This window comes from Colossoma macropomum, unplaced genomic scaffold, assembly GCF_904425465.1.
Source record: "Colossoma macropomum unplaced genomic scaffold, Colossoma_macropomum, whole genome shotgun sequence".
NCBI lineage: Eukaryota > Metazoa > Chordata > Actinopteri > Characiformes > Serrasalmidae > Colossoma > Colossoma macropomum.
The window spans coordinates 22,419,663-22,445,345 of NW_023494799.1; the positions used below are offsets into that span (position 1 = coordinate 22,419,663).

Consider the following 25,683-nt stretch of genomic DNA (forward strand, 5'->3'; position numbering starts at 1 on the left):
AAAGTGCACCTATATAGTAAGTGGAGCTGATAAAATGGACAATGAGCGTAGAAACAAGGAGATTGTCATAATGTTATGCCTGATCGCTTTGTGCATCCCAGATAAAATTAATGACCGATTACTGTTTATTTGCTGAATTTATTAGGAAAAAAATAAACATACAATGTTATCTGTACAAAAGTTGTCACATTTTAAACTGTGCACTAAAAGTTGCAGAAAAATTCCATACTTAAGTTCTGTGTAGAGGATGTGTTAACCTATTTTCATGTAGAAAAACAAACGTGTAATTTTGGTGTTTAAACATCTGCAAAGGACTGTATACACATCCATTTGATAAAGTACAGTAAACATCTGTTTTTTTTAACAGGCATCTATGTTCACTAGTGTACGTGTTATCTTAGAATTATGCATTAAATAACTGATGTAATTCATGATTCTTGAAAGATTTAAACTATTATAAAGATTACAAAAAATATATATCATCCAACAAGTTCACTGTTGATGTCAAGGAGTTGAAGTATAAAAAATTATAACACGTGATGTAATCAAAAATAAGAAGCCACTTTAGAAGTGATGCAAAAGTCATTACAGTTTGATGAATCGTGCTTAATGACTAAGAACATGAACTAACAAGGCACTAAAAGCCTATTTTGGAAGAATATTTTGTAATGTGGGTTGTGCTTCGGTCTCCTTCCCTGAGCGGATGAATCTGATGATTGAAGGAGAACTCTCTTTCATGAGGATATGAGTGAATTATCTACTATTGTCATCACATTTTCATCAGTACAATGTTGATTTTGAGATCTAAACATTGAGTTGGACCTTTCTTTTTGAGGCTGTGGCCCAATCCCATTTCCCCCCTTGCCCCTACCACTTAGCCCTGAGCCCTCCATTTTGCGCTAGAGGTAGGATGTCCCGATTCTTGCTAAGATAGAGGGGTAGGGCGAAGTGTTAGGGCCTCCAAGCAGAGGTTTTTCAGCGACACACTCCAAACAGAGTGTAATGAGAAAAAAAGAAAAACCAGCAAGATGCCGCACAAAGAAAGCCACAAAAATGAGAATTTTCTCTGTTAAAAAATGACCATTGTATTATGTCAATTTATTCTCGATTCAATGTATTATGGTCCTTTTCTTCATGACGAGCATAAAAAAAATGCTGGTGATGCGCTGATGTTTCACTATCTAGCTAAATTTCCCATTCTACCTTAAATAGTCCAGCAGTTCTGATGCCTGACACGCCAGAGTGTAACTGCTGCTCCATTTAAGGTGGAACAAGGGGTAGGGGAGAAAATAAGAAATGGGATTGGGCCTGTGTGTGACATTAAGACGCAAAGTTGTATGACGTGTTGTGGACAACTCCCCACCCAATTAAATGGTTATTTGCACAGTGAGATGGTTCTTCAGGTTGATGGAGAGATGGTGCTTGAGAACGTGTTCTATTTAGAAAGGTACTATATAGTTCTATACAGAACCTTTTTGAAAATGGTTCTACAACGTGCCAAAACACACTTGACCTTTCAACAACAGCAGAATCTTTTTGGTGCTATACAATGCATTCTCCATCAATCTGAATATAATCATAGAGATAGTTCTTTGAGTGTCTTTACTAAAGAACCCATGAAGAACCATGTTTTCTTTGTGTAGTGTGCTTAATGCAGTGCTAGGCACATCTGTTTTGGTCATACATATTTTTTCCAATCGAGACAAAACAATAGCAAGATTACGCCCACAGTAACGAGAGCTCAGGTTAACACAAATCCAACGACCAATGCAACACTTCCCTATAAAGCTTGTGCCCACTCTTGACAAGCAAATCATTTACCCCAATGAAGACAACATATTAAAATCTGACAGCTGAAATGTCCATAATAAAGAAGGCAAAAAGCATCAAACTTAAAAACTCAAACTGTCAAACATCCTAAGCTAAAAGCATACTGCCATGGTGGGAATGGAAATGGTTTTTTTTTTCATTTATAGTTCTGATGACTTTATGCATGGAAGTAGACAGTTCACAGATCACTGCCAACAAGGACAATGCAACATTTTTCTTTATATTTGGCTTTGGAAATGGGCATCATTTACTCTGTTGAAGTATTAGGTCTCTCATGAGATGATCCAGATCTGTGTATGACTAAAAGTGAAAGCTCTAATAGTCCCTATTCACCACTACTGAATTCATTCTGCTGCTTGAGGCTTCAGTTCAATGCTGGTCTGCTGGTTCTGCTATAAGGCATGAAGAACCACAGGGGAGATCTACAGCAGGCCAGATCAGTGATGCAGTCCAAATTGAGCCTCAGTGCCGTGCTCCAGGCAGGATGCTGAGGATGAACTCTCCCACCCCGAGGAAATAAACCACCTGAGCAATCCCGAACAGAGGGGCGATGACCAGCGCCCGGCAGTATGCCCCCTTCAGGAAGGCTGAAGGACCCTCATTCCTCAGGATTTTACTGAAAGAGAGAGAGAGAAGTGAGAGAATTGTAAATTAGAACAGGGAGCAGAGAAGTGAAAAACAGAGAAAGGCACTAACAGGAAAGAATAAGCAGATGTTACCTGATACAGTCAGTCACTCCACTGTAAGTGTCCTCCTGACTCCCGCGGGTCAGAGACTGTAACCTTGTCTTTACAACTGCAACAAAACACACATTAATTCACCTTGATACCAAATGAAAATAATGGTATATTATATAATGTGTAGTATATGTCCATAAGTAATAGTATAAAACACATATAGTTAATTCACACACCTAAATAATAATAGGATGGTCGGGATAGTCTTTCTGCTAATATTAAAACATAATAGCATGTGTTTCTTGTAGGGCTGCAAGCTAAACTGTATTTTCATGATTATCACAATGTGAGTTTCTGTAATAAATACTTTGTTAAGAGATGTTCTACTGAACGAATCAAATGACCTCATATGTGCAGCGCCAGAGTGACGTAATTACGAATCAATGATGTTTCTCACTGTTTATTGTAAAATGTGTGACACTGTAATGGCTATTGTTACAACAAACGTGCATCACTATAAGCTTTCTTAATAAATTAAATATAAGTTTATTTATTCCATTTGTATATTTGTTTTTGTTTTATGGCACCAAAAATGTGCCTCCAATTCTGATTAGTAGCTAGTAGCTATTAGTAGCTATTAGTATTTAATTATTTTTATTTTGCACAATGGTGGATTGTGTTTTTTTTGTATTGCATTTTTTACCTATTTGCTTAAAGGGGCACACAGTTTTAAAGGGGACCTATTATGCTTTTCTGATCCCTTACCTTTAGTTTGTTATGTAGCTTTTTGTGCATGTAAATGGTCTGCAAAGTTATAAAACTCAACAGTTCATGTCAGAGTAAGAAACTCTCTCCCACAGAAACCGCTTTTCTCAGCTGCCTGAAACGCCTCATTGGAATTCCAGCCCTTTTATCTGTTACAAGGTGACATCATTCATAACACAATCCTAACTGCCCACCTACCAGCAAGCTTGGCACACCCTCTCACAATGCACAAACAGCAAAAAATAAAAGCTACAATATGAGCCTATAGTGCTCTGGTTAGTAACTGGTCCTGCTCTAGTCCAGCTCACGAAGCTCTGCCAACTTGTTCTACCTAACTTTCAGGATCGGACTCAAACTGATACAGCAGAACCGACGCTGCTGGAGAAACAGCCACAGCGGTGTGGAGGCAGAACTTGTAGCATGATGCCACTCTAGCAGTTGACCAGTCAGAACAGAGTCCCCAAGTTACCAACCAGAGCACTCTAGGCTCATTGGGAGGCAGGGCTTAAAGACACAGGAGCTCTAACAGAGTGTTTCAGACAGAGGGTGAATAGAGATGTACAGTATGAGAAAAATAATGTGTTTTGGAAACATTAAAGCATGTAAGTCTATTCTAGTATACCTCAAAAAATAAAATTATGAACACTGTAAATGAGCATAATAGGTCCCTTTTAAACACAGTTTAATGCTTCTCATACAGTCATCGTGACGTCCGTCAGCTTTATCAAACATCACATTTTATGTCCATATCGTATGGCCGTAGTATCTGAACCCAGATTTATACATGCTCATTATCTATATTTACACTGAATTTAATCTGTACAGTTACTCTTTCTCCCTGGAATGTGTGCAGACCGGATGGACTGAGCAGATGCAGGAGTTTTTACCATCCACTGGGTTCACAGCCACAGCTGCTGTACTTCCAGCCAGGCATCCGGACAGGAAGGAGCAGTAAAACGGAGCAGGACCCTCAACACCCCCCTTCCCCAAATCATTCAAATTAGCAAACAGGGGGAAGTAGATGATGGAAAAAGGCACATCCCTGACACAGAGAGAGAGAGAGAGAGAGAGAGAGAGAGAGAGAGAGAGAGAGAGAGAGAGAGAGAGAGAGAGAGAGAACACAGCATTTCTAAGTGTGAAGCACATCATGCAGTGGACTTATAAGTTACTTGTTCACTCACTCCTTCTCTCATTCACTTCCTCACTCACTCACTCACTCACTCACTCATTTGAACCCTCACTCATTTGCTCACTCACTCATTCACTTGCTCACTCACTCACTCCCTTACTTCCACTCTCACTCACTCACTTACCTCCTCACTTCCTCGCTCACTTACTCGCTCCCTCTCTTGCTCTCTCAATTGCTCACTTACTCACCTCCTCACTCACTTGCTTGCTCCCTCACTTACTTGCTTCCTCACTCCCTTGCTTCCTTACTTACTCCCTCACTCACTCACTCCCTCCCTTTCTCACTCACCTACTTGGCTGCTCACTCACCCCCTCACTCCATTGCTTACTTACTCACTTGCTCCCTTGCACACTCATTCGCTCACTCACTCACCTCCTCACTACCTTGCTCCCTTCTTAACTCATTTGCTCACTCACTTACTCCCTCACTCGCTTGCTCCCACTCTCACTCATTTGCTTACATCTTCACTTCCTCACTCACTTACTCGCTCCCTCCCTTGCTCTCTCATTTGCTTACTCACTCACCTCCTCACTCACTGGCTCCTTCCCTTTCACACTCACTCATTCACCCCCTCACTCACTACCTCACCCCACACTCCCTCACTTGCTTACTCACTCCCTCCTTTGCACACTCATTCACTCGCTCGCTCACTCACCTCCTCTCTACCTTGCTCCCTCCTTCACTCATTTGCTCACTCTCTCACTCCATCACTCACTCACTCACTCACTCACTCGTACCTCAGCAGTGTGGCCCCGAGGCCTTTGTACAGTCCTGATATTCCTCGACTCCTCAGCAGCTCTTTAGTGATCTGCAGGCCGGTAAGGTTCCTGACCTCTAAACGACCCCCAACAGCTCCATCCCCAACTGCAGCCTCACCAATCAGCTTCCTCTGGGCGTCTAATGCACACATTGGCAGAAACAACTTAAATGCTTGTTTATGTGGTTTCTGACTCTGTATGACACGCTGCTGTGTGATGTGATGATTAAGGCCTGCAGTCTGCACAATCCTGATTGGTGGAGTTTAAGCTTCCTTATTAAGTATTGTTAGCTTCATTAGCCTCATAGCTTCAGTGCAAAACTAAAAAAAAGCAAACTTCAAACACCAAACATGCCTACAAATTTATGTATTTTTGATTTTTCACTGGACTGTTAGTTTAAGTCATTGTGGAGGAGAGAATGGAGGAAGGCTTTAATGCTGCTCACTTATCCGTCCTGCATCCTGCAGCTGGATCTTCAGCATCTCCATCGGTGTGGTCACAATCACCTGCACGCAAAAACACCAGCATCCACACACTGTTCACCTGCCAGGCCCAACAAGCCCAGAACAGTTTAGCTCCCAGAACCTGCTTTTAAAGTTAAACGCTGACTTTGTAGAGCATTCTATATCATGCAAGATTAGCAAAGGCAATAAAGTCTGATAGCAAAGGACAAGCAGGTGAAATAGATATGTGAGATTAGAGAAGTTCAAACAGCTGGAATCATTGAGGAGACAGAGATGATGAGCATTGGATATTCTTTAAAAGAACACAACAGAGGACACATGAACCTGGCAGGTGCCGGCTCCACATCCAGCTATCATTTCCCTCAACAATGACAGCTTCTTTCTGAGAGAGAGAGAGAGAGAGAGAGAGAGAGAGAGAGAGAGAGAGAGAAAACACAATGTATTTGTAAGTGTGAAACACATCATGCAGCAGACTTATAACTTACTTGTTTTCCTGCTCCCTCACTCACTCACTCACTCACTCACTCGCTCACGCCCACGCTCACTCACTCCCTCACTCCCTTGCTCTTTTTCTCATATTGCTCACTCACTCGCTCACGCACTCCTTCACTCCCCACTCCCTCGCTCAAAAAGGAGACAGAGAGAGAAGAAAGGGAGAGAGAAAGAGGGGAAAGGGAGACAAAGACCTAGAGAAAAGGGAGACAAAGAGAGAGGGAAACATAGAGAGTAAAGGGAGGGGGGAGAGAGAAAGAGAGAGGAAAGGGATAGAGATAAAGTGAAAAACAAAAGAGACAAAAGAGAGAGAGAGTAGGTAAAAAGGCATAGAAGGGAAAAGAGAGAAAAAGAGGGAGAAATAGAAGAAAGAGAGAGAGAAAGAAAGAGGAAAAAGAGACAGAGCATAGAAGAAAGAGAGAGAAAAAGGACGAAAAGAAAGAGACAGAAAAAAGTTGAAGAGGAAACAACAAAGAGACAACAAAACATGGGAGAGAGGAAAAAGAGAGAGGAGAAGAGAAAGTAAAAGGAGAGATAAGGAGCGAGAAAAGAAGAGAAAAAGTGTGTTTGAGAGAAATAGAAGAGAGAGAGAGAGAGAGAGAGAGAGAGAGAGAGGGAGAGGCTATTTTGTAGTAAAAGTAAGTTCAGATGTGCGACAGTGGACGTTTCAGATATAAACAGGGTTTATGGGGGGCTTATCAGCTAGACCACCTGCCTCCAAAGCACACTTACAAAACAAAACAGATTAAAAGAGCTGAGTTATCACAGCTCTGTCCTCCATGCACAGCGCTGGGGGAAAGGCAGGAAGGCCGACTGCTGTTCCTCAGGCAGGTTTTATACTGACCACAAATACCAGCATCAGTGATGATTAACCATTCCACCCTTTTTTGATCATTGATTATTTTCTTTTCTATTTTATTTTGTACAATCGTTAAGAGTAAAAGGCCAGACTATGCTTTATTTATGTTTAAGCATCCCTTAGTTTTAAATACTGGGCATTAAACAACACCATACCATCCTTAATTGATTTTAACAAAAAATGTCACAGATACTGGAGATTCCTTACAAAGTATAATACTATAATATTGTTTTTCATTGCAAGGACTCAGATGTTTTTGCAGTGTTCCAGTCCTCAAGCTAAAGCTGAGGAATCTCATCCAAAAATGTTTGGATTCTCTTTGTAAAGCCAACTGATCGATAACGGCTTAATGAGCTTCTCTTACCCGTCTGTGGAGAGATGATATCTAAAGAAGTCATTGGCAGCGAGTTTGATGGCTTTTTCTGGAGTAACGAGTGTGAGATTAACTGCAGCACCTACAGCAGAGAAAAAGACAAGAACTTTAACCAAGAACCAAGACCTTCACATGATCTGGCCACATTTTAAGTCCACTGTATTGACCATCCTTCCAAATTATTCAAACTGCAGTCCCACTGTAAAAACTATTTTAAAAACTCAGACCTTCGATATTATATTATATTGTATTATATTATGATGTTTAAATACAATAAATTAATAGAGATAGTAATAAGCTAAATATATAAAAAAATCATCATTTATAGGCTACTTCCTCTTGGAGGTGTCTGTCCCAAACCCAAACCTCTAAATTTACACTTGTGAAAATAATACTTGCATTTTTTGCATATGTTGTTTTCTTTAAAATCTTTTTTATTTGTTTTAAAGTGCAGTTGAAAGATTTAGATTTATCTTGAGTTTAATTTTTAAATAAAATATCTTTATTCAAGAAAATGCTGTCCCACGTTATGTCGCTAACAAAACACAAATAACCTGTTCTCACCTGGTCACTTCATGCATCTTGAGTATCAGGATTATATCTGGATGAGGCCAAACCACATAAAAATGCAAGTGTAAAGGCACCCAAGACACATTTAAAACAGATACAAATCTGATCACTGAAACTTCCAGTACAACAGAACACCCCCAGTACAACAAAAACTTCTCCCAGTACAACTGAAACTCCTCCCAGTACAACTGAACCTCCTCCCAGTACAACCAAAATTCCTACTAGTACAACTGAAACTCCTCCCAGTACAACCGAAGCTCCTCCCAGTACAGCCAAAGCTCCTCCCAGTACAACCAAAACCACTCCCAGTACAACCAAAACCCCTCCCAGTACAGCAGAAACTCCTCCCACTACAGCTGAAACTCCTCCTCACACAGTATGTCACTGGTCACGTGATCTGTGTCTGTGAGGAAGATGATCAGGAGGACTTACACGGTTGGGAATGTAACGAAATGCTTAATAGCAGCATCGATAGACACAACTGTGCAAAACAAACTAGACGAAGCGGCTGAACAGATAAACAGTTGGTAATTGGTTGCCACGTAACGAGCTGATTTGCATATTCCATCCCACTCAGCAATCAGATTTCAGTCCGACTGACAGGAGACGCATTTAACTAAATGCATGTGGCTAAAATCTCAGGATACAATCCAGATTCAAGACACATGAAGTGACGAGGTGAAAACGGGGTCAAAGGCTACGTTTACATAGCAGGTAAAAGTGGCCCAAATCTGATTTTCTCACTAAATCCAATTTTTTTGTTTGGCTGTTCACATTATCTTTTAAATGTGATCCGTATGCGACATTAATCTGAACGGATCAGCTCCTAAACCGACCCGCATGCGCAAAAGAACAGTGCTTCACGTGGCGGCTCATCCAGAGGTAAACAGTCATGACGGCCAGCAAACGCCAGTTGCTCCCGCAGCTTTCAGTTTTGTCTTCGCCAGCATCACATGAGCGAGTATAAAGTTCCAGTGGTTGACAGCTGGACTCATCACCCACAATGTGTTCGAGTTCGCCGTAAAAAGGGCACGTTATTCTTTGGTTCGTGTCCTCGGATTCTTTAAACTGTTCTCTGACGCTGCAGCCCCGGTCTCCTCCGGCCGCGTTCGGCCGTTTCGTTCGAAACCTCTTCGAACACGGAGCGGCTTGATGAGTAAACGTTCTGCAGTAAAAACAATGGTTCTATATAGAACCACAAACACTCAAAGAACCATTAGCATGCTTAAATGGTTCTTTACATGGTGAAATTCTTTAGAATTCTTTAGAATGGTTCTTTAGCTTGATGGAGAATGTGTTGTATATGGTTCTATATGAAACCTTTTTGTTAAAGAGTTCTGCTGTAGTTATGATGTCAAGCTTGCAACAGTAGAAGAATCATTTTTGGTGCTACATAGAACCATTTTCAAAAAAAGTTCTATATAGAACCATCTACAGCACATTCTCCATCAATCTAAAGAACAATTTCACCATGTAAAGAACCATTTAAGCATGCAAATTGCTCACAGGTCTATATAGAACCATTGAAGAACCCTTGAAGAACCATCTTTTTTTAAGAGTGTAGCTTCACTCAAAACAAAAAGATTGTCTGTTAAAAGTCCTAAACGTGTCTCAAGTTGACAGAATGAATCTTTAGTGTGTTCACTTACAGACTGTGGTTTATCTATTGCTGTACAGTTTATCAGCCCCTCTACCTCATTCATCATTGGTCAGTTACCATTCTCAGCACAGCAGTGACACTGACATGGTAGTGTGTGTGGGGCTGGTACGAGTGTATCAAACACAGCGGTGGTGTCAGCATCACTGCCAGGTTGAGAGTGGACCACCACCCAAAAATGTCCAGACAAGAGTGGCTTTGTGGTCAGAAACTGACCACTTATAAGGCACTGTACCTCTGTACATTCCAAAGTAGCCCTCAGATCGGACGGTTTTGATGAGACAGTCAGACCTGTAGACCAAAACACATAAACATAAAGTTAAATATATAAAACTTCTCTGTTTTAAACTAAAGTTCAATCTTTGATGGTTATTTAGTGCGCGTACATGCTGGTGTACAGTCGAGACCCATTTTGCTGGTTTTGAAGTCGAGTTTTGGCCAAATCGATGGGAAAAACACAGGTGACTCCGATCAGGCCGGCAATGCCGCCGTTTATGAGTTTAGCTGGCAGGCTGAAATAACACAAACATATTCACATTTGGCTGGACGATATGGACAAAATACAACAGCTACACAGACCAGGGGCCGTATTACAGAAACTTCTTAAGTCTGAAATCTTATCTGCTTAGTCACCATGATGACTTCAGTTAGGACAGAAGCTATTAGAACAGCAGTTTTTAAGTTTATAATCTTATCCATTAACTCCAGATAAGAAAACAGTATTACACAAACATCCTAACTAGACTAAATCTCCTTAATTCCGACCTAACTTCAGGATAAAGGTGTCTTAACCTCTGTTTTAACTGTCTGTTTCTATTGTTTTATGCAGTGACAGGCAGCAGAGTTCACTATAACTGCCATAATGATGTTACATTTATCTACACTGAAAACGGTGCTTTGACTTTAATTTTTTTGTAACAGTGTTTTAAAAATCTCAGACTCTAAAGACACACAATTTCCACCGCCCCATCTTATTACCTTCATGTGTTAATGTTGATGATAAAATATTCCAGTGATGGTGGTGAATAATGAGGAGACAGAGCTGAATGTGTGTCTGTTAATTAGGAGGAATAACGTTAGCGCGCTCGGCTACAGCGTTTGGGAAATGAAACTGGGGAGCGACAATGCTCTGATAAACAGCAGGGGACGCTCTCAAGTCTTCAAGTTTATAATGCTTTAGTTTTGTTTGACCTTTTTTACATCAGTAACGGTAGCTAATGCTGTCTGGCTAACTAGCTTGGTTACTTTGATTACATGTTTCAGCTGTGCGCGTATAGTTGGTTGCTAAGTAACAGACATAACAGTTGTTTGTTGATTTCTTAAGACAAGATGCTGTAAGATAAGATTTCTAAATTAAGATCAAATTTGCTTCTGTAATACGAATTTGTGAAAAATCTTGATCTGTCAGATCTTAAGACAAAAAGACAAGAATTTTCTGTAATACGTTCCCTGAGTCTTAAATTCATACACATACAGTTATGTGCAAAAGTATTGTTTTCGGTCATTGAGTGAATTTTTGCCAAAACACTATATAACATCAGAATAAACACAAATAAGCATAAATATAGTAAAATGTAAAAACAGTGTGTGTTTTCAGTAAAGTTATGAATATGTAGGTTCAGAAGAACCGGTTCTCTTTCTGACTTCTCACTGCTCTCCAGCCATCACAAGGATTTGCTTATGTTTGTATTACAAGGTGGAAAAGGAGGCCAGTATTTACAGTTTCCACCAACAGTCTGTCACTGTAAACACTAGCCATCTTGCTTTCTGTATTTATTGTAACGATAATGTTTCTTCAAACATTAAACTTATATATCATGTTCTCACATGGCCTAAGACTTTGCACATTCAAGTTTGGTCAGATTACATGCTTTTGAGTTTCAAATTTGAAAATTTGAATTTGAACTCTAAAATTTGAAAAAAAAGCATCATATTTTCACTTAGAAAATCAACAAATTAATAAATGAACTGCACCTCTTTTGACTGTACACAAACTAACAGAGGTGGGAACAAGCCACTAAGTTGCAAGTAACAAGTAAGTCTCAAGTCTTGACACTCAAGTCCCAAGCCAAGAGAGTCGAGTCTCGATTCAAGTCCCGAGTCAGCACAGGCGAGTCTCACGTCGAGTCCCAAGTCATACAGGGTATGGCTGTATTTTATTTATTTATTTGTTTATTTATTTATTTAACCCTTCCAACTAAAATACAAAATCTATGGTACACAGATAACCATGATAAGCATACTGTATACACAGGGTTGAGATAGCTACTGAACAATTAGTAGTTAGCTACTTTGTAGCTACTTTCCCAAAATTTGTAGCAGCTACAATTTAGCTACTTTTCCAGAAAAAGTAGTGGCTACTTTTTAGCTACTTTCAAAGCGCGATTGTCAGAATGTTTGTGAATCTCCACCTGACACACCAAACAAGCCCAAATGAAAGTGTGAACAAGACACTGCATTTAATCATGTGCCAGAAATAAACTTACAATTGAAAAGCTGCAAATATACAAAAAGATCACCAAAAAGTGAGTGTAAGTGTAACCAACAATCAAACAACAAAGGCGTCCAACAATATCCAACAAAATTTTTTTGACTAATTAAGGGTAAAAGTCAATCATTCCAGGTTTTTCCTAACAAAAATCAACAAAAATAAACAAATACAGACCAAACGATTTTTTTGCAAAGCATTGTCAACTGTTAAAATAAAACTGCTCCAATTTAAACATTTCAGCAAAATCTGTACAGACATGACATTCAGAGTCCTTTGTTAAACTTCAGTAACACTTTAGCCTCTGTTTGGGGTGAGAATCAGGCCTGAATAATCTATCCACTGCTGCAGAGCTGCTGCGGCTCCACAGCAGAACTAGATTTTTAGGTAAAATATCATAATCCTCATTTGCTGTAAAATCGTTATAAAACACTGTTCTTACACAGTTTTCACAATAAATGGTCTTAAAAGCTCGAGTTAATGCGTAACTGCTAATTCACCAACCTTTAATGCTGAAGACTGACGCGCAGACTGCTGGTCACACAGCAACGCAGATAACGAAATGGCAAAGAGAAAGATTTAAGACAAGCATCGATAATTTGGAGATGAATGGACTTATTTGTATTTATAAGCACTCACCTGGTTTCCTGATATGTTTAATCTGCAACAACTCGCGAAGCTGAAGTCGCTTCTCGTTCTCCTGCTTCTCGTTCGAATTGTCCCATTCCACCTTAAGTGGCGCGGCTGTACAATCTGGCACCTCAGGCACCATTTAAGGTGGAACGGGACAATTCGAACGAGAAGCAGGAGAATGAAAAGTGACTTCAGCCTCGTAAAAAGTCGAATGTTGAGAAACTCGCGGAGAAGTTTCCTGAGATGCAAGAAAAGCAGCTACAACTGAGCTAAAGCTTAAAGCAGAGCAAAGTAAGTCTGTGTTTGTGTTTATTTAATTGTTAGTCTGTACTAGCACATCAACATATACTGAGACTTACTTACAGCCAAGATGGTAAAACGGACATAAAATGTTGTGGCTCCCAAGGTGGATCGATTTTTGTTGAAAGGACAAAATGGCTCTTCTTAACATTTCGGTTGCGACCCCTGAGCTAAGCCTACTAGTAAGGGGTGATCAGCACATGGGTCCAGTGCATGACCTTTTGCTCGAGCTGTCCGCGACTCAGTCATTTCTGCACAATCGCCATCAGCCCAGTTAACGACCGCGTTCTGTGGTTCAGATTTTGTGCAGATTGCCTGAAGCCCGTAGCGAAAATTTTAGCTGTAGCTACACATAAATTTGTAAGCGCTACAGCTATTAGCTACATTTCATAAAACTGTGGCAGCTACAGCTATTAGCAACAAACATTTGTAGTTAACTACAAAAGCTACTTAGCTACTCCCCCCTCCCTGTGTATACACAAGAGTAGTGCAACTACACATGAAAAGAATTTTTAAAAAGTACTACTGAAGTTAAATAAAAAAAAAACCTTTATATTTATAGCAACACTGGGCGCATATGATTAAAATAAAAACTAGCTCAGCACTAAAACTAGTTCAGCCAACTAAAAACAGCCGCTAGTTTAAATTGAATTTAGACGACAACAGAAACCAAAACGACTGAGCTGAACGAAGTTTACAGAAAAGACAATAAAATGATGAATGTATGGAGCTGAAGTTGACTTGCTTTTGCTTGAGCTCTAACGTTTCTCTTGTCTTCCGAAATAAAATAAACTGAGCAAAAGTACAGTAACAGTTATCTGACGACGCTACTGTTTATCAGATTTACGGTAGGAAACGAATCCATTTGCATGAAAAATAATCGAATGTGTAGAGTCCCGCCTGCAGTCAGACTCTTCACTCTTTCTTCCACTTTGGGTCTCGAGCCTTTCCGAGTCATAAGGCTGAGGTCCGAGTCAGAATCCGAGTCACTGGTGTTGAAGTCAAAGTCGAATCGCAAGTCTTTCTCGATTTTCTTGAGTCGTGTCTCAAGTCACAAAATTCGTGACTCGAGTCAGCCTCGAGTCCAAGTCATATGACTCGAGTCCACACCTCTGCAAACTACTCTAATTAAACCTGAAACACAGTTTTGAGTATCAGCACAAGCCCTTCCCTGCAGGAGATCTCACCTGATCTGTCTGTCAGCCATTCAGGGACCAAACAAACAAATGATTGTCAGTCTGGAAAACTATGAATAAACAGACTGTTGGAAAGTGTCTGAAAACCTTCTGCTACACATCATTAACAAACAAGCCTTAGATCCTCTGGAAACAGAAGCGCTGATGTGGTTGATTCCGTGCATCTGTGAGGTGCAGAGGAGAACAAATGGTGTGAATATCTGAAAATAAAAAAAACAGAGACACATCAGTTCACAGCTTACACACAGTCACCTACTGTGAGCTAATTACCAACTACAGCAATACAGGCTCAGTATCCTAAATATAGAACTCACTAAGGCTCTAAAGGCTCTGATGCAGAGTATCCTAAACTCATCCTCCAGTAAAAGTGTGAAATAATGACGTACCACTCCAAAAACCTGAACAGGGTACAAAACAGCAGCTCTAAAAACTACTTGAAGCGGAACTCCGCCAACATTTCTGCACAGTTTGTTGAGATGTAAACAGAGTGATTCAGAATGGTTTGGTGTGAAATGATTCAGATGTCTTTACAGTGGTGGTGATAGGAACCAGGGGTCACTATGACTACAACACAAATGTAGACATTTTATTTACTATCCAAAACCACCAGTGAACCTACACATGTCTTCTGAGTTTTATATGGATTGTTGATGATGGTAAAATCTGAAATAATCTGAAATAATAAGTTTTCTTTGGGGACTATTTTATCTCACAACACCCTGCATGCACCCCTTCACCAACAATGGATATTGAAAAAGGCCAAAATCTTCTCAAAACTATCGGAAAACAGTGTCTCAGACATCAGACATAAGACATTCTTAACCATTTCATGCATGCAGTAACTTTCTGTGAGTAAGCTATTAGAGGTGGACGCTTTTTACACCAAACCACTTTGAATGACTTTGTTTACATCTCAACCACCTAAGAGAGAATTTCTCCCCCGTCCTGAGTTGCAGTGGAACTTCTTACTTCCTCCAGCATCTATCAGCAGAGAAACTGAAGTCTGAACGACTTATTCTTCTCTGTTTAGGATTTTTTTGATGTAAAATAAAATGCTAAAGCTCTGAGAGGAGTGATTGTCAGTAAAGCAGAACAGGATTAAAGGTGCAGTGTGCAAGATTGAGGGGGATCTATTAGCAGAAATTAATATATTATACAAAACCATGTTTTCATTAGTGTATAATCACCTGTAAGAATGAATCGTGTTTTCGTTATCTTAGAATGAGCCCTTCATATATACATAGGGAGCAGCTCCTCTTCCAACAGAGGCTGCCAATTTGCGCCAGCATGTTTCAACAGTGGCTCAGAATGGACATATCAAACACTGGCTCCAGAGGGTGCCTTTTACGTTTTTGCATTGAAGCAGCAGTTTGAATTTGGTGGCGCTGTAGCTTCGATTGGAAGACATAGAAAGAAGAAGAATCAGTGGTTGCTGCTGGTGCTGACTGACCATCTTGTGTTGTGAGAAGTTTGAGAAGCCAAATTTTGACAAATGGAGGATCAGACTTATTATTCAGCACAAGAAAGCGTGAGAGAGGGTGAATCATCATCAACGAAGCAAAAACATGAAGAAGCAAAATGAAATCGGGACAGACGATGGCAGAAAACCTGACGTCCACCATAGGTTCTACTACATGCTTGGAAAGGGAGGGGTGAAGGAGGGGAATTCAGTTGGTTGTAATCTGCAACCTCACCACTAGATGCCACTAAATCTTCTGCACCTTTATAAGTTATGGCACATTTTACGTTTTATTTCGTCCAGTATGTTAAACTCGAACAGAAATTGTGCAGTAAAATGTGAAAAAATGTCATGTTTAAGTGTGTTCTTTGTAGAGGATGTGATGACTTATTTTCACATAGAAAATCAAAAACGTCATGGACTTATTTGTGTTTATAACCACTCTAGCTGGTTTCCTGATACGTTTAATCTGTAAAGAGAAACGGCCAAACACTGAAAAGTTGCATAGCTGAAGTCAGTTTCTCATTCACCAACTTCTTGTTCGAATTTTCCCGTTCCACCTTTAATGGTGCGGCAGTTACATTCTGGCACCTCAGGCACCATTTAAGGTGGAAGGGGAAATTTCAAACAAGAAGCTGGTGAATGAGAAGCTGACTTTGTAATTCAAATAAGTCAAATGTTGAGAGACATTTTACAAGAAACTGTTCTACTTTTGTGGAAAAGCTTCCTGCCAGAGATGTGAGAAAAACAGCTATAGCTGAGCTAAAGCTTAAAGCAGAGCAACGAAAGTATGCGTTTTCATTTACATTATTTTTTTAGCCTACACTAGGACATTAGCATGTACTAAGACATATTTATGGCCAAGATGGTAAAATGGACATTAAATGTTGTGGCTCCCAAGGTGGTTTGATTTTTGTTAAAAGCACAAAATGGCTGTTCTTAACATTTGGGTTGCCGACCCCTGCTTGAAGCTTTGAAAACTGCTCTAAACTTTGTATGAACATTTCATGATGAATGCACCAAAAGAAATGATGCAAATTTACTTGGAATAAAATCTCATAATATTACGGTTAAATGAGTTAAATTAGAAATGATTTGAAGTTACCATGTTGAAGACATAAGCTTCATAGGATATGCGATGGTGATCACTGCAGCAGCATGTCTGCAGCATGTCTGCATCCAAAAATTAATTGTTGTATGAACCTAATTCAGTTATGCCTCATATTTCCATTCAATCAAATGGAGTAGAGTCACTGCACACAGACTTTGCTGCCTCAGCGTAAAGTTTAATTGTTGATGGAACATAATTGAAGCATTTCAATGCAATTTATTTTGATTTCATGAAAGTCTCTTTAGATCAAAAGAATCAGTTTTCATTCACTGAATTGTGCTTTCATTCATTTTTGTCGATTTTATGCAAACCAGATACCTAAAGATAACAAAATTTGTTTAATTAGTATCAACATATTTTGAGTTTGTAAGTCAAACAACTCAAACAACAATGGTCATTTTTTGCATGCACATGAAAGCTAATTCAGAAAAAAGTTTTGGTAAGTTTTAAAGAAACGTGATCTGTAACTTACTAAACCTTCAGCCAAATTAGCTTTTGCGCAAGTGTACTTGCTATCCAAACCAGATTGCAAGCCAAACTCCTGGGTGTGTTTACACATGGTCAGGAAATCCAAACATGTTCTTATCACCAGAAAGGTGTAAGTAGCATGTTATAATCACACGTAGAATAGTTTAGTGAACAAAAACAAAGGCTTTTGTTGCTTTGAACATCCAGGACAACAACTGATAAAGCACTTCTGTGTCTGTGTGTGTGGGAGAGTATCATACGATCCCTTCCCTCTCCTCTTTTCACTCAGTTCCTGCTCCTCTGTAATAATACCTGACCAAACCCTGGCCTTTGTTCTGCCCACCACTAAACATCACGACTGTGTGCGTGGGACCCCGGTAGTTTGGGAAGGGTTTTTTCCCTGTTTATGTCCAATTATGAATGTTGATGCAGAAGCAGCGCAGTGCTGATACGGAGAAAGCCCATTTCATTTCCACCACTTTTAGTAAGTCATAATAATTAAAATGTTTCCAATCATTATGACTTAGTATCTCATAATTAGTGATGGCAGATGGCAAACACTATTCTGATTTATATTATTCTTCCTGTTTCTTATTTTTCTGCCTGATTTTTCGACATCAATCATCGAATAGTGTGTTGTATGTTGTATGAATAGTTTGCTTGTATACAGCTACCAGCTTATATCTCGATGATACAAATCCATTAGTAACATCTTAGCAACCATTTAAGATATCATAGCAACTTCCAGCAAACAAATAGCAACCCTCTAGCAACCACCTGGAATGCCATAACGACTGCATCACAACACCCTAGCAACCACCTGGGATACCAAAGCAACCACATAGCTAGTTATGACTTGCTATCTTATATTATACAACAGTTAGTTCCAGCCACGCAAGCTGATTGGTTGAGAAGCATTCTAACCGTGCTGTTATTTCGCCATAACATCAGTTTTTTTTACAAACACTGTATCACTCCGCTGAGACGCCGTTGCTAAGCAATGACTTTGACAGCTGTAGGAGAGGCTCAAGCCATTTGAATGTTTTTACTTCTTACTTTGCCACAAACAGAAAATGGATACTTTTAAGATCACATTTGACCTACAGCCGATTTGGTCAGACTCTGATGAGACTACACTAAATTCCCAAACTGTCAGTTGGTCTGTTTGGAGCTGGAGAACAAACCGCTGGCTGTGCAGCGAGTGAGCGGAGCTCGTTACTCTGACATAGCAGCAAGCTGCTTTTTAAGGAACTATAATTTGGTGGAAGGAACTGCTAACATTAAAACATATTAAATGACATGTTCACGGCCCAATTTATTTATTTCTTACTTTATTTAACTGTTGTATAAAAGCAATAGAACACTCAAGGTCATGTGTTATCGCGAATAACATCACACCTTCGGCTTGTGCCTGCGACCAAATCACAGCCGTTATTTCGCGATAACACACTCCCTCTTGTCTTCTATTGCTTAAATAATAACATCCTGTCTTATGATTACATCTTAATATCTCATAATTAAGAATTACTATCTCATAATTATGGCTTGCTGTCTTACAATGTGCAATGCAATGTGAAAGCGTCTTCAGATTGATGGAGCACGTGCTTTGGATGTTTTCTATGTAGAACCTTTTTGAAAAGGGTTCTATACAGCACCAAAAAAGATTCTTCTAGTGTTTCAGTGTTAAGCTTGTAACAACAGCAGAATCCTTTTTGGTGCTTTGTCAAAAAGGTTCTATATAGAACCATCTACAACACATTTTCCATCAGTCTAAAGAACCCTTTTTAATTTTAATAATGCAAAGGGTTCTTTGAGTGTTTATGGTTGTACCTAGAACCATTTTCTTTTCAAAAGAACCCTTGAAGAACCATCTTTAAGTGTGCATGACTTACTATGTCACAATTATGACTTAATAATTCATAATCATTACTTACTTTCTTATAATTATGACATATTTTCTCATTTTTCTCAAAATTGTCTCATTATTATAAGATATTAAGTCATAATTATGAGAAACATATATACTTTATGGTGGTGGAAGCGAGTTTCTATGTGATATTAACGGCTAAATTCTAAGACTATCCAAACTGCAGTGACACGACTGAATTTCCACTGACTTCAGAACAGCTGTTGAAGCATAAAGACCAAGGTATAGGCCACAGCCCCCTAGTGGACCAAGGAGGTACTGCCAGGGGGCTGCAGGCTGTCAAATTTTTTTAACCTTAAAAATGATTTGCAATATGTATGCAATTAAACAACTGTAATCAAATATGACAAATATTATTACCGTGATCATTATTTACAAAATAATGATATTTATGTCAAGCTTCTTGACTGGCCTGGTAAAATGCAAGCTAATGTTTATATTTTCAGTGAGAAAGGAGACAAAATGTGTGATAATAATCTGTTTACATAAAAATAAAAGTATATTGCAGAGGTAAAAACAGTAGTAGCAGTAGCAGCAGTACCTATAAACATTTTGTCCATATTTATAGATAACAGTGTGTTATACAGTGTCAGAAACCACATAATCAAGTCTATTAGAGATTAATGAACAACTGATTTAGGGCCTGATGCTAATTGGTGTAAATAAACTTCCATTACTTGTGAGCTCCACTAGCCTTGTAGCTCCAGTGCAAAACTAAAGAAGTAAACTTCAGGCACCAAATATGTTTTGGCTGGTTAAGTACATTTGGAACAAAATGTGTAAAATTGATTTTTGACTCAACTGTCGCTTTCAAGTTCTGCTAAATTCTAAAGTTTCTTCTGATCCTTCCTGAACAACCCCATTAAACTCCAGCCAAACTTTCACAATGCAGCTATTGAGAGATAATGTTCAGAAACTCAACACGAGCCATTGATAAGAGCCTTACAGAAGCTGGTAGTGTAAAGGGAAATTATGGGGGGGGGGGTTCTAAGAAGAAAGAGAAAGAGGAGAGAAAGCTAAGAAAGAGAGAAGACTCATTCAGGACAGACAAAGGCGTCCCACATACCTAAGGATTTAATCCCCACCAGGATCACTAATGCTGTCACTTTTGCCAAACAAGTCTGTTCATGTTTCGTGGGTTTATAACACTGCAGTACTGTTCAGTCTATTTATACACTACTGTGCAAAAGTCAGAGACCATTCATTATTTAATTCCCAGTCAAACTGGCCATTAAATACAATATATTCATTTCAGCAGCAGAACAGTATCAGCTGTTTGAGTGTTCAGTGAGTCACTCTTTACCTTTATTCCAGCTTCCATTTTTTTCAGGAGACTCACTTTCAGTTTCTCAAAGAAATCTGCAGACACACCTCTAAAGTTCAGTCTTAGAAGTTGGTTGATCATTTTCTGAAGTAATCAAACACATTCAGTGATGTTGAGGTCTGGACTCTGGGGTGGTCAGTCTATTGTTCAGCTTCTTTGTTTGATGTGTCTGTCTCCTTTTCTCAGTGACGCTTCTTGACAGCTACACATCCTTTCAGACCCATAGCGCTGAGTTGTCTTCTCAAAGTGGAAGGATGGACAGAAACACCTGTGGATGTTTTCAGATCTGAAGCAGCTTGATTTTCTCCTCTCTCTCAAAGATGAAAGCTTTGAAGTGCTGTTTATCTGATGGGGACAGTTTTGGTGTCTACCAGGTCTTCCAGGTGGTTGTTAGGAGTCTCAATTTTCTCTGTAGCTTTTAATAAACTCCTGCTTTTTCACTTTTTTCCTTTGGCTTTCTGCTTCCTTATGCGAGTGGATTATATCTAACCTCCTCAGAAACATCTGAAAAATGAATAACTTTTGCATAGTATTGCATTTAAATTTATGCAGTGGAATGTGACAGTGAAGGGTGCATCTCTTTTTAAAGGTAAAATATGTTCACTCTTGTAAAAATGAACAGATCATCTTTTTTCTATCATACAGCTGAGCTAAACAATCCGACATCTACATGTCTTATAAAGTCTGACGTTCATTTTCCATCGCTATGTCAGCTCTGCGTAACTGCTGATCTCTCTCCAAAAGAGCACATTCACACATTCCCTAAATAACTTGGTGACATCACTGAAGCAGAGGCTGCTGGGTAGTGGAGCTCAAACAGAGGCATCTTTTCAGAAGATTTCATGAAGAATCAGAGGCACAAATACTGTACACACACACACACACACACACACACACACACACACACACTGGTCCAGTGTGAAGAAGATCCATTAGGAACTTTAGATGAGCTCAGTTTTATTGAGTACACCCGTATGGGTAAAAATATATTCCGAATGTATTTCTCAAATATATGTTTGCAATGAATGAAAATGACAAAAATGTATTTGTTAAATATACTTTTTAAAATCCATGTATTTTTATGTTATTTTTCAATTGTATGTAGTTTTGATAAAGGTTACAGATAGAACTAAATATACATGAATAAATTATACTAACTTCTGTGATCTGCAGTGTACTTTGCATTAATCATGTTCATATTCCTTCTTACATTTCACAAATTGTCATTAGTTGTCATGACAAATTTTGTTTAGTATTATAACAGTGTTATATTACCATTACCCGTAATTGTCATGAAGCCATCATGTTTGATGTCATGACGGCTAAAGGCTCATTAATATTCCTTTCATACATGAAAATAAATACATCAATTTCAAACGATGGAACCGTCACTGCCCTTTTCATTGGCATGGATGTAAAGCAATACATCCACTGGAGTCTAGAGGCAAAAGTTTCTGACAACAAACATAGCGACGGTGGAGAAGGTCGTAGTAACAGAGAACTTGTAGAGAGGAGAATTGCCAGTCTGCAATGTCTTCCGGGTTTCTCAAACACTAGAGGGCGCTCCCGAACGAGTCCAAAATGAATGGGTTAATGAGTTTAAAACGGCGCCTCATGTACGTTTATGACGTCTGTGAGCGCGAACAATGAGCTGCTCCGCTCGCCAACCAATCATCACGCTCTAGCACTAATGCCCGCCCTTTGCTGCCCAAAACCCGTTTGCTGTAGAAAAAAAGGAAATATTTAGGTAGGATTTCTTTGTCTTTTTAGTTAAATACATCCTTCCACTTTCTAAAATTAAAGGAAAGTTCTGGGCGAGTGATTAGAAACTATTTTAACTTTTCGTTTTTAGCCGTTGAGTGCCTTTTACTCCCATTCATTGAGGACTCTCTCACAGGCGCCCTCTGCTGTTCAGCAGTCCTGTTTTTGGTATAACAGTGGCAATAGGAAGTGGCCAGGTTCTTCATAAACCGGCTCTGATAGTAATGTACCTACTACGAAAGCGACGAAAGAAGCAGCATTGTAGATGAAGGTGGCCTGTGAGGCCATTAAATTTAGACTTCTTTTCACTCAATGAGAGAAACTGATCATGTCTCGCTTGAACTATTGGCGACACTGCCCCCACGGTACCCCTCCATTTCATCCATATCCGAAAGGTTACTGAGAATGGGCACAAATACAGATGAAATGATTGTAAAATACAGACAGAAGACTCTGTCTGTATCCGTATTTAACCTTGAGCATAAATGAGCTTTAACTAAAATGCACAACGGGCTCTACCTAATAAGCAACATAAGCAGCTGCTTAGGGCTCTTCCAGCCATGAGGGGGCCCCTCACAACTTTTAGATAACTGCTGCAAGTTATCATTATGTTTTCTAATGAGACTCTGGAATAAGGGACAAAAAGTGGCTGATATCAAAAAGAAAAGATGAGCAGATAAAGTTAAAAGATAAAGATATGTTTTGGTTTCATTTTGAGGTTTTAAGATTATGCTGTTTTTTTTTGGCTTTTAGAAAACAGAAAGTAGTCACTCTGGACAGAGAATGCTGAGACACCGTTAGAACCCTGTTAGCATCCAATCATCAGCAGTACGCAAAATTATCTTTTTTTTTTACACCACTTGTGATAGTCATTGAGTTTGTTTACATGCACTTTACAATCTGATAACTACAGAAAATCAGATTTTGTCAGTAATCCGATCAGCGCGTTTATGTGCACTTAATTAATCAGATAATGGGGAAACTTCGGCTCTACATGAGTCAGACAGTAATCAGATTTCTGCTTTACAACCAGCCAATAAACTCACAGAATAAGACGTGACTTAAACTTAATGTAAAACTCAAACTTCATGCCACGGCTTTTTAAAAAAACATTGCGCCACTTTACCTTAAAATATGAACATACATCATCTAGAAGATGAAGACTATTTAAATCATTCATTTTGTTGAGAATGTAGTTATTTTCAGCATCACTCCAAAAGTGTTTTGCTGCCATTTCGCAGCAACACTGCTGGTGACATGACCATTTGAATAATCAGATAACTGCAGAAATTCAATTATGATTGGATTAGTGAGTGCATGTAAACACACTCATTGTTATTAGTTAACCTCTGATTTTACTGTAAATTAGCTAGCAAGATTACTGATTTGCTAATGTTATGTAAACAAAGTCAGGACTAACTACAAAGAGGATCAGTAACTAACACTGATAATTCAAAACGACAGCTTGAGGCCTCAGAGGAAAATTATTCTCTCCACTTTTATTTTAAACTGTTTATAAGGCGTAGGTCTGGGGGGAAGGGGTGCCTGGGCAGATGGGGGGCCCTCCAAAAAATCCTGCTTAGGGCCCCAAAATGCTAGGACCAGCCCTACTAGTGCACATTCGGCAACAATTAGCATGTGACATAATCTGTTTTCCAAAATAATACTTAAATATGGTCCTTCAAGGGTTTTTTAGTAAAGAAAATGGTTCTATATAGAACCATTAACATGACTGCATGATTAAAGGGTTCTTTGCATCAGGAAAAGGTTGTTTAGATTGTTGGAGAATGTGCTGTAGATGGTTCTTTATAGAAGCTTTTTGGAAAGGGTTCTATATAGCACCCAAAAGGGTTCTTCTATTGATACAAGCTTGACATCATAACAATAGTAGAAGCCTTCTCCATCAATCTGAAGAACCATTTCATGATGCAAAGAACACTTTAATTATGCAATCATTTATTTACAATAATTTTCTTTGCTAAATAACCCTTGACGAACCAGAACTGAAATAAAGAACTAAAGCAGATCATAGTGTCCACTCTGACATCACTTTAACATGCAGACATGAAAAAATGGACCAAAACTGCAGAGTGACTGAACCGTGTCTGCTCACGCGGGTCATATGACTCAGACACTTTCGCCTTCTCATCCTATTTCACTTCCTTTCCTCTGCTTTCCTGCTTACATCAGGGATAAGAAGCCAGAGCGTGTGGGATGAGACCCTTACACTGAAAACTAAATTCAGCTGGTTTTAATGTAAAGCTAATGCTCATAGACTCAAAACCAAATACTCACACTACTGTATTACTACTGCTTATAACATTAGCAGCTCATACCAGCCTATTCATCATAGTCATTATAGCCATAATAAATAAATAAATAAAATAAAATAATAACATTGCTGTGTAAACATCCTCATGAAAAGTGCAATGAGAACTTTAGCTGTATCACATTTCTGAAAACTATGTAGTTCCAATGATGTAAAATCTCCAAATTTTTAATTATATATTTGTTGCAAAAGTAATGAATGTTTGAAAAAGTGAATTTGCACATGCAATCCAATATATATACACATACACACAATGTATATATTCCTAGATAAAGATACTGAAAGCAACGTCCATTACATGATGCTCAACAGCAAGACATTATAAAATATTAAAAGGATATTTGTAACAAACTAAATGTGCAATCCTTTTTATATGTCAATCAAAATAATAAAAAAAAATATTCATGACTTAAAACAAGCTTATAGCCTATTATTAAAAGTTATTTTAAAGATGAAGTAATGTACAGCCTCATACAGCAGCTTAACTTCAGGTCTATGTGAATAAAGTAATAATTATTAAAAATGATGATTAAAATATTTCTCATGCATAATTGCAACTATCATCATAGCAGCAAAAAATACAACATATTACTGGACAAACAGACAAATTCTGTGAAAAGGGTCCATATTTGTGAGCAGGTACCTTGTATAACTGGGCTCCTCCTAAGAAAGGGCATCTCACAGCTGAAGAAAACGGCTCACTGTGACTGACCGGAGTGACCAGTGAAAGAAGAATGAAGAGCGGATGGTCATGACCAGCCTGGATGAGCGTGGACGGTTGTTCTGGTGTTTTCGATGAAAGGACCCTGGTGGCCACTGCAGGCCATGACACTTATCAAACCAGAGATAGAGAGAGAGAGAGAGAGAGAGAGAGAGCTGTTGTATGTTTACAATTGTTTACAATTATTTATTTTTTACTGTTTTCACAAGAGTGTGTGCAGATAATATTATAAATTAAATATAGACAGACAGACTGACTCACTGATTGGCAGAGAGACAGATAGATAGATAGATAGATAGATAGATAGATAGATAGATAGATAGATAGATAGA

General features: G+C 38.9%; 1 protein-coding gene across 1 annotated transcript; it reads right to left on the reverse strand.

The window, feature by feature from the left end:
- Positions 1-178: 178 nt before the first annotated feature.
- Positions 179-25,399, reverse strand: slc25a22b (solute carrier family 25 member 22b). The gene is made up of 11 exons (XM_036587179.1): positions 25,274-25,399; positions 14,243-14,451; positions 10,021-10,146; positions 9,870-9,925; positions 7,399-7,489; positions 6,008-6,065; positions 5,665-5,725; positions 5,199-5,358; positions 4,160-4,314; positions 2,550-2,625; positions 179-2,446 (listed from the first exon to the last, which is right to left on the reverse strand). The coding sequence occupies exons 2-11, from the start codon at positions 14,260-14,262 to the stop codon at positions 2,293-2,295; spliced, it is 957 nt and encodes a 318-aa protein (XP_036443072.1). The 5' UTR covers positions 14,263-14,451; positions 25,274-25,399; the 3' UTR covers positions 179-2,292.
- Between the last annotated feature and the right edge of the window lie 284 nt (positions 25,400-25,683).

What these genes read in the sequence shown, in the direction of transcription:
- slc25a22b (XM_036587179.1), bottom strand. Translation starts at nt 14,262, where the DNA reads ATGGCTGACAGACAGATCAG. An exon ending in CTACTTTGGAATGTACAGAG is followed by an intron (nt 7,490 to 9,869) that starts GTACAGTGCCTT and finishes TCTCTGCTGTAG; the next exon opens with GTGCTGCAGTTAATCTCACA. An exon ending in GCAGGATGCAGGACGGATAA is followed by an intron (nt 5,359 to 5,664) that starts GTGAGCAGCATT and finishes TGTGTGCATTAG; the next exon opens with ACGCCCAGAGGAAGCTGATT.